Here is a 10,190-nt window from a genome sequence, read left to right as displayed (position 1 = left end):
ACACACACACACACACACACATTGTACACACACAGTACATGTACACACACACACACACACACACACAGTACATGTACACACACACACACACACACACACACACACACACACACACACACACACACACACATACACACACTGTGTGTGCTCCCAGCTAGTCCTGGTTTCAGTAAAACCGAGGTTCAGGTTTAAATATGTAGATGTTAAATCATCAGTTAGTGTAAAGCCAAGTAACAAGTCAGATCCAAAACCAGTCTAAACCAGTGTAAAGCCAGTGTACTGCAGTGGGTCCACTGGGAGCTCAGAGGTCATTGAGGGGAAACATCAGACTAATGAAACTCTCTGTCAGATTCACTGATCAATAACCACCAACACACTAACAAACCTGTTATCTACAGCCTGTTTGTCCTGAAACAGTCGAGTGTCGAGTTCAGAAAAGAATCATTTCTGAAAGAAGCTTCAAAACTTAAAACACGAGACGATATAGAGACAGTTTGAGTGAACAAATACACTGAGTTCTCATCTACAGATAAAATAAAACCTGAATAATTCAGTCTGTTTTATGGATCTGCAGCAGGTTGTCTGTTTCTGTCTTTACAGCTCTGAAAACACAAACGTCTCCTGTTTTCTTCACATGAAACTTTATTAAAAAGACGTCAGAGGATGACAAGCTGTCTTCGTCCTCTCGCTGTAAACAGGTTCATGTCTTCACAGCAGCAGTGAAACTGATCAGATTAGAGTTCATCTCCAGCTGTTAGCATCCAGTGATGGAGGCTGTTTGTGTGTAACACCTGGATCTGTACTCCATCCTGATTGGTTCTGATCCGTCCTCTGTCCTGTCTTATGTGTCCTTGAGTATTTTTCGGATCATTTTGTCTTGATGAATGAGTGAAGTCACAGGACACAGTGTTGTCTGGTCCTTTTGAGTCTGTCCTGCCTGTCTTACTGCTTTGTGTCTTAACGGTCCTTGTCTTCTGTCCGCTCATGTCTCTTGTGTTGTTTGTTGTAACTCTCGTCCTGACTTGCCTTGTTCTACATTTATCTTGTTTTTGTCTGTTTGACAAGAAACTAAAGGGACAAATGAAGACCTGGACCAGGACATCTCGTCTTGTTGCTTTGTTGTGCTTCTCTGTTGTCACGTCTCGTCTGGTTCTGTCCTCCTGTCTCTGCGTCTTTGGGTTTGTGGACTCAGTGATGTGTCTCTAACAGTTTGACAACTCCAGTCTGGTTCTGCTTGTCCGTCCACATGATGAAACGTCTTGTCTGTTTGTCTTTAGAAGGTCTCACGAACTAAAACAACAGAAACTTTATTTGTATTAGAGTTTAAATCATGTGCGGCCAACAGACGGAGACGTTTTTATAGTCGGTTTGAACCTCGATGATGACAGATCGTCGTCTGTCCCCAGTGTTTGTCCGGCAGTTTGTCTTTCTTTGTTTTTCTACTTTGTGATGAAATAAGACGAAGGTCCAAACTCCTTCACAAACATCAGCTGCTGCTTCAGTTCACTTCTAAAAGAATTCTTCAGATCAGAGCCAGAACAGAAACACAAACTTTGTGGTGTCACTGTAAAACCTGTAAAGTCTCAGACTGGACTGAAGTCAGATCTCCTGTCAGATGTGCACAAATTTAACCACGTTTAAAGCAAACTGGAAAACGGGGTGATGTCGGTCTAAGACCAAGTCAGAAACTAGTCAAAAACCCATCTAAACCCAGTCCTCCCCCTTCCTGCCTCTCCACATTGTCAGCAATCAGATGAAGAAAAAACTAAAGTAAAAAGCATTTGTCTGTTTTCACACTTTTTCCTGAAGCTGACAGACGACATCCTGCCTGCAACAGGTTCAGGGTCCACACCGAACAGAACTGCAGTCAGAGCTGAACTCAAGAAAAGACAACCACATCTGACATGGAAGACGGGAATTGTCCCTTTAAATATTATCTCAAAAACCAGTCCAAAACCAATCTAAAACTTGTATAAAAACCAGTGTAAAACCAGTCTTAAACCAAGCCTTCAGACTTGACAGTGAAAATGTCAGCTGTCCCTTTAAACTTCCTCTGTCTGTCCGCTCAGTGTGATCGATGTGTTTGTGCTCGGTGTGGTTTTCCGGTCATGGCTGGTGGTTTCAGTCTCATACGTCCTGTCTTCCTGTTTCCAGTGTTCCCAGTGTTCCCAGTGTTCCCAGTGTGACAGCCAGCTGGTACAAATTTACTTGGCAGTGCTACGCTTACAAGCAAACTCCCTGCAGGATCAGAGTACGACTGTGAGAAGTTGTTTTGTGACTGAGAATTTTAAACTGCGGCATCACAAACTGTCAAGTACATTGACAGCAGAACTGTGTACTTTTACTGTGCTTCCTGCAAAACCTGCAGCTGTGTTACTCTGTGCTCTTCTATATAGGGAGTAATTCAGCATGATTCTCACTGTGGCAAAATCCTTTTCTAATTCATAATGATGCAACATGATCCTGGTGTGTTCTGAAGGTCAAACGGTCCTTCCATTGTATAGAACTGGTTCTGACCAACCACCATCACACATGCTGATATGAGCCTGGAAAGTTTACCCAGAATGCACTTTGTAAAGTTTCCTCTGGTGACTGATCAGAACCAGAACCACATCCAGGGTACCACTGATTGTTTCTATAACTCTATGTCATAGACATTAAACTGGTACCACTATGATCCATCCCATAATACTGATGCTAGCAGCTGCTGACAGAGGACATGAACAGAACCAGGTCCAGTGTTCAGACTGAGACACCTGGATGGATGTAGAACTGATCTGGTGTTGATGCTAAGGAAAAATTTGGTTTTGACAAAGTAATTATTGAGACACTAAAAGCACTATATAATAGGCCATCAGCAAGACTTAAAATTAATGGTGAGCTGACTGACTCTTTCTCCATAGAGAGATACAACAGACAGGGATGCCCATTGAGCCCACTTTTATTTGCGATAAATTATTATTTATTGAGCCACTGGCACAGTAGATTAGACAGAACAATAAGATTAAAGGTATACAAATGGCAGCAGGAGAACAAAACTTAGATTTAATTGCGGGATAATATTCTTGCCTACCTTTCATGCCCAACAGATTGTTTACCTGAACTGATGTCAGTGCTACATGAATATGGTTCATACTCAGGTTATAAACTAAATGAGCGAAAAACTCAGGCTTTTAACTTTCACTTTAATCCCCCTTAGTATCTTCAGTTCAAATATCAGTTAAGCAAGGCAAGAAATCGATAAAATATTTAGGAAGTTCTTTACCTACTGACCTATCCAAATTAGATGAAATCAACTACGGACCTCTCAAAGAAGATATCATAACATATATTAAAAATGGAATATAATTCCCAACCTAAACATGAGTTCACATATTGATTAAATAAAAATTTAAATCATGCCAAAACGTTTATATTTATTCCAGTCAGTACTCATTGAAGGTTCACAACTGTTTTTTCAGAATGGGAACACGTTATCTCTAGATTTACATGGGCAGGGAAAAAAACAAGTGTAAAATTCACAGCCCTACAACGACCTAAGAAAAAAGGGGTACTAGCTCTGCCATGTCTTAAAGACTACTACAGAGCAGTCGGAGTGGGCCATGTTCAAAGCCTCCATTGCAGAAGCTGCTGTTAGGAACTGTGGCCAGAAGGTCACTGGTGCCTGTCGTGGCAGCAACCCCAAAGTGAGGGAGTTTGAGTATCTTGGGATCTTGTTCAAGAGTGACGGGAAAAAGGAGCGTGAGGTGGACAGGCGGCTCGGTGCGGCATCGGCAGTAATGCAGGTGCTGTACTGGACCGTCATGGTGAAGAAGAAACTGAGCCGCAAGGCAAAGCTCTCGATTTACCAGTCCATCTACATCCCAACCCTCACCTATGGTCATGAGCTCTGGATTGTGACCGAAATAACGAGATCGCGGATACAAGTGGGTGAACTGAGCTTCCTCTGCAAGCTGGCTGGGCTCAGTCTTAGAGATAGGGTGAGGAGCTCAGACATCAGATTTTATAATAAATGACTCAGGACTCGTGCTGCTGTACTACTAACCCTCTGTGCTGTTGATGCTCACACAGATATTTCTGTTTTTGGTGGTTTTCTGACAAATCATAATATTTTTAAAGAGTACTGCTCTCTGATTGGCTAATGTCTGGCTGTACGTTCCCATGTTACTGTGAAATGTTTCCATGACAAATGACCAACATTTGTCCTCACCTGGGAACGTCCTGTTCCACATCCTGCGGGTCACAGCGTCTCCTCGGGGCCTCTGAACTCCCCCAAGAGCTCCTGGTCCTGGTCCCTGCTGGCTCAGGGTCTCGTTCAGAGCCTGAGAGTACAGCATCACTCCATCGTAGAAACCTCCAGCAATCAGGTTGTACTGGTGGAGACACAGACAGTCTGCTGTTTGTTCTTTATGTTCAACTACTCAGACTGCAGTTAATCATTCATGATCAATATCTGTACCAGAGAGTCTTTGATGGTGAAGTTGAACATTCTCTTTGCGTCGTTCTTTAGAGTTTCAACAAACTGAAGATATTCTGGATTCTGTGGCTCCAGGTAGGTCAACACCTTCACACTCTGACAGCACACAGAGTTCACTGATCAATAATAATTCAATCAATCTGATCACTTTACCGCAGAGCAGCAGTGAAGGGCGTCTCACCCTGAAGGCGAGGCGGGCGGCGTGGTCGTCCTCGTCCCCTCTGGACCATGGCCGGACCGGGCCACCGCCGCCCAACCCCTCTGCAAACAGATCGATGAAGAAGAAGACATAGTCCTCCAGCTCCACCCCCTCCCTCCACAAGTGGACCATCAGAGTCCTGAAGATGTCCCAGGAGCAGCAGAGGTACACCACTGGAGAAGAGCAGGCCAGATGAGACAGGTGGGACAGGTGGTCAGTGAACACATCACGACGACTTGCTGCTGACTAAGCAGTTTCTCAGATAAAACAGTTTCCAGGTGAAGTTACCTGATGCTTAATCATCCCCCACAAAGACACACAAAGGGACAAAATGACACACAAAGACACAAAATGAGACACAAAGAGACAAAGACACAAAAAGACAAAAAAAGAGACACAGAGAGACACAAAGATTAAAAAGGTGACAACAAGAGACGCCAAGAGACGTTTGTGGCTGTTTCATCTCTTTGTCATTTTCTATCAGTTTGTGTCTTGTGTTTTGTTGTTGTATGCATCTGTTCAGTCATTTTGTGTCTCTTTGCTGTAGTTTTCTGTCTGGTAACTGTTTTGTTTCTTTGTTGTGGTTCTGTGTGTCTTTGTGCTTCAGTTTGATGCTTCTCCTCCACTCAGACTGTTTCTGTGTTGTTCTGTGCTTTAGATTTGTGAGCTCCAGTGTTTGTGAAACTACACTGTCAAGAGTCTTCAACCAACAGAAAACCAGTGAAATCTTTAGTTCTTACTTCCTCATGAACAGGCAGTTATTGTGTAACCGGGTTCAACCTGCCGCCGCCAGCGCTTATTATTAATAAATGCACTTCTTTAGTTTTCTTAGAGAACATTTAGTGGGACAGATTTAACCGGTGAAGGCATATTTGCTGCATGGCAGAACATCCATGATAACATGATTGGTTTTCAGGAGGTAATCACACTTAATATTGGCACACTTTGTTTCCTGGAGCATGTCTGCCTTTTTTTATAATCACATTGTATATGAGTGGAAAAACTCTCTGACCAGTAGCAGACCCATTCGGACAACACGTCTGAGCCATGACACTTTTAAAAAACACAACTGGTTGGTTTGGTACCTTTACCCTAACGGTACGCTTTTACAGATTAAACCTGAAAAAGTGATCACACCTTTAAAACAAAATATGTGAAGTCTTTGTTTTGGGTGATTCATGCAGGTGAGTCACTTACTGAACGTTGTTAAACAGTAACAACAGAAACACTGTAAAATCTTAAATGACCTTATTTTCTACTGTAGAGACGAGAGCTGCGAGTCCATGTAGCCGTAACACCAGACACTGTAAAATGCAAAAAGCAAGCGCAGTACATACAGCAAATCAAACCTGGAAGGCAGGAGGTTGAACCGAGTTACACAGTATCCGCCCAACAGGGACGCTGTGAGAAGTAAAGCGAGTGCATCTGCGGAAAGGCAGTGACGATGTCACTGATCAGCGTCATAGATGGCCTTTTATTGCAGACTTTGGACAGTGTTGTTTCACAAAGATCTGTTCATGAACCTGAGAGGAGACGTTTGGTGAGATCACAGAAACAGAGTGAATGAAGAAGACGCATCAAACTGAAGCTCAGCTGAGCAACAACAGAAGATCCGAGTAAACAGTCTGAGCAGAGGACAGTCTGGAGGGAAGAAAGCAGATCATGATTATCAGCCCCTCTCATTATGGGCTGCAGGCCAGCGAAGGTGTGGAGGACACACAAACCCAGCAGGTCATGTGACTGTGTGATTTATAGATTCACTGTGGGACAGAAACCGTGGAAACGTCCCACTGAACCCTGACAGAAACCCACCGAGTGGAAATATACACTGAGAGGAAGAGAAAAATAGACACACACACAGTCCCAGAGGTGGACAAAATAATCTGAACACTGAGGTTCACATGTGAAAATCAGAAACTCACAGAATGTTTTTAATGGAAACAACAAACCACAGCTGACTGAGACTAATGCTGCAACGTGTGCACGTACGCACACGCGCACAGGGATGATTACGGTGAGACTGTCCAGCGTTGCCAGAGGCAACAGCTGGTGTCACTTATTGAATCTGTGATGATGTCATGGCGTCTGATGTCATGGCGTTAATAAGCCGGACTGCACCAACACTGACTGCAGCCGATGAAAAACACAGTTGAACATACAATTGTTGTTACCGTGGAAACAATACCATCAACTTCTTCTGCACTAGTTCGATTCAATTCAATCTTATTTGTATAGTGCAGTTTACAACGTATGTCATCTCCCAGCGCTTAACATAGTAAGGTGAAGTAAATCACACTCACAGATCAGTTAGCGCTGTAACAGATGCAGTCTGCTATACCTGTGAGGACCCTCACCAACAGAATCACCTGGAACTGAAGCTGATTCTGATTTAAGTCTTGCCTGAATACAGATACAATGCAGGAATGTCCTCACAGCTAAGCCTTTAAACTGAAACTTTTTCACAAAGCGGGATTTACAATGACATACACAGCTAAGGTGAGTCAGTAACTTGGATGTCTCAATCAGGTGTTTTTTGTCTTCCTTCTGATCTGAATCATTTAATATTTAGTATCTGCTCACATCATTTTCCTAATAACAAACACATCATGTCTTGCAGTACCTGGTTGTTCCACCAGGTGGAGCCTCTCACTGTTTAGTCCTGTAGTGACCAGAGGAGGCGTCTACAGACTACAGCTCATGGTGGCAGCAGAGAGCATTGTGGGAGTTTAGCAGCAACAGGACCATGACAGAGACTCTGAGGAGCTTCAGGACCTCCGATGAGAGCTCATGACTTAGTGGAAGCCTGGATCATCGACATGAATGATCCTGTCTCCAGTCATGTATGTAACAGACTCTAAGTAGCCTGTTTTATGTGTGCATTGCTTAAAACAGCAATTTCATTACAGGACAGATGTCTAGTGATGACAGTTTTTATTAATATTATTAATTATTATTATAAACTAATCAATTATTGAATAATGATGCTGCACTGAAAGGAAATGTACTCAAATTCCAGACACCTGAGTGACAGCAGTCGTAAACAAAGGCTCAGGTTCAAGTTTGTTTTTTTTTTTTTTAAATATGGTCTTGATAGGCCCTATCCTGATCTTTGATATTGGATCAGAACATCTTTGTCAATCACCAGTATTAATAATTAACCATCAGTTAGCAAGGGAGAGGAAGGAAGGAAGGAAAAACTCGGGAGTAAAAGGAAGTCATGAAGTAGACACGGCCGCAGATTCTAACCTCTGCCGTTGTCGCGGATCTCCTGCACCGCCGCCTTGTAGTCGACGTTATCGGCCTCGATCAGGTGGTCCCGGATGGTGATGTTGCGTTTGCCCAGTAGGTCGTACAGACCCTCCACGGCGAAGTAACACGGCCGGTCGTCATTGGCGTCTTTGTTGTCACTGAACACGAGCATGGCGTGCCGCTGCCACCTGAATGTCTCCTGGATGCGTGCGCCGAACTCGCCCAGCTTCTTGTGGGTGGGGCCCGTGTTGGTGACCGCTGTATACAGGTTGAAGCCGATGGCGCGAGCGCCAGCCGTCACCATGGGAACATCCCAGTGCGTGGTGAAGCGAGCGACGGGTGACGAAGAGTAGTCGCAGCCGGGCCCAATAAAGGCCCAGGGGTCGTGTGACAGCTTGAGGTCTACGGCGACCAGTGGAGCAATGGAGTCTGAGCAGAACCCATCCCCGTTCTCAGAGTTGCGGTGAACCAGCTGGAGCTTTAGGCCTGGCAACAGCAAAGGGTCCGAGTTCACCCGCTGCACCGCCTGGTGGAGCGCTGGCGCCACACGAGGCCATGCCCATGCATAGTCCGTGTTATTCTGAGGCAGGATGGCTGCTAGAGTGACCTCCTGAAGATCATCTGTGGTGTTACCGGCAGATACAGAGGACTCAGCTGATTGGACGAGGAGCAGGAGGAGAAGCAAGGGGCGGGGAAATGGCAGCATGATGACAAGCAGCCTAAAAGCCTGTCAGACAACCTGCAGGGAAAGTATAATGCTGTGTTCACACCAGGCGCGAATTCATCGTGCTATTCGCGCGTTACGCGCGTATTTGAACGCGTGTGTGCACTGAGTTTACTCGCTTCATTCACGCTTATAAATAGCATCAAACTCGCTCAATTCGCGTCTATCGCGCCGCGCTTATCGCACGAGTCGCACCGTGGGACGTTTACTCGCATCTAATTGCGTCTTCACATTGACTTTGTGGCATGTAAATCATTCACGCGAATAATTTTACTCACGTCTGGTGTGAACACAACATAACACAACGGTAATTAAACAGCCTGTCAGACCATCTGATGGGTAAAAACCATAGACTGTATAAAAGTGACGTCACCCGTTGGTTTCTGCTCTGAGAACATGAAGCCAGGGTTTTACTACTTCCTGGTTGACATCTTGGATTTTTGGAGTCAGTGACGCAAAAATCGTGGGAGGGGGGCGGAGCCATAGGAGCAGCGATTGGTCAGACGGATTGAGAGGCGGGCCCTCTCTGCCCCGCCCACATTTACCGCCTTCTGCTCGCTTCGTCTGTATGGTCGCTGCTGACTGTCAATCAAGTCAGCCACGCCCCTTGGCCCACAACATGTTGACGATTTTTTAAAAATTCAGTATTGATTTATTTTCAGATTGGCCACCTGATCTCTGCATCTGACCATGAAAACTAATAAGAAAACAATCCTGAGCTGTAGGAATGCAGTATTTGGTGATCTGTGATCACTTCTTTTCCAGTTCCAGTCTATGGGAGCCAGGGCTTTGTGGAGCCAGCAGCTAGTGGACGTAGTGATGCTGCAGGTTTCTGACACTTCGGGTTGGATTCATTTTTCAGGGCCGGTTGCTACGTCCATCTTTTATACAGTCTATGGAAAAAACAACACAATATAAATACACTGCCTGTCAGACAAGCTGCAGGGTGATACTGCATAGTTTCTGTAAAAATAGAAAACCAACTTTGACAATAAAAGCCTTGTTTCTGTTGTAATGAGGTCAACATTTAATGAGCAAACTGGATTTCTGGGAGCTCCACCAAATGTTTCCATGTGAGAACCGTAAAGAGTGAGCCATTAGCTCCATATGGTCCGTGTGTATTTAATGTGCCACAGACATGGAAGTAATGCGCTTAATGGGGCCGGTACAGGATAATTGCTGGTTAAACACTGTGTTTACTGTCTGAGTCATGAGTAAACGAACAGACAAGCAGGATGATAAAGAAGCAGTGAAATCGTCAAAGACTCTGCTGTGTTTATTAAAAATAGAAGGTGGTGCATTCAAGGACACTCAGATTATCAGATATGACTCAGAAAACCAAATTCCAGGTAACATCTGAAATCGTGTTGCTGCCCATTTTCAGTTTACAGCAGTGAGTACAAACTTGTATAATATCACCTACGTGTCAAGTGACTCTAAACTGCATCACCTCACAGTAATCAGATTACTTCTCAGAAAAAGAGCGTATTTCCTCAGATGAACAATCAAAATCAAATCCTTCATAAAGACTATGTTGAAAA

The 10,190-nt window shown here is 44.4% G+C and overlaps 1 protein-coding gene across 1 annotated transcript in view; it reads right to left on the bottom strand.

The window, feature by feature from the left end:
* The window catches only part of npr1a (natriuretic peptide receptor 1a), a 30,170-nt gene that overhangs the window by 17,708 nt on the left and 2,272 nt on the right, over positions 1-10,190 (bottom strand). Inside the window, exons 2-5 of the mRNA XM_008299020.1 lie at positions 7,923-8,664; positions 4,659-4,849; positions 4,460-4,573; positions 4,211-4,373 (exon numbers count right to left, since the gene is read on the bottom strand). Of these exons, the coding sequence (XP_008297242.1) occupies positions 4,211-4,373; positions 4,460-4,573; positions 4,659-4,849; positions 7,923-8,631 (1,177 nt within the window). The 5' untranslated portion in view covers positions 8,632-8,664. The remainder of the gene's footprint in view (positions 1-4,210; positions 4,374-4,459; positions 4,574-4,658; positions 4,850-7,922; positions 8,665-10,190) is intronic.

The sequence above is a fragment of the Stegastes partitus genome, unplaced genomic scaffold, assembly GCF_000690725.1.
Source record: "Stegastes partitus isolate 25-593 unplaced genomic scaffold, Stegastes_partitus-1.0.2 Scaffold1371, whole genome shotgun sequence".
Lineage (NCBI taxonomy): Eukaryota > Metazoa > Chordata > Actinopteri > Pomacentridae > Stegastes > Stegastes partitus.
This window is presented reverse-complemented; position numbering and strand designations above follow the sequence as displayed.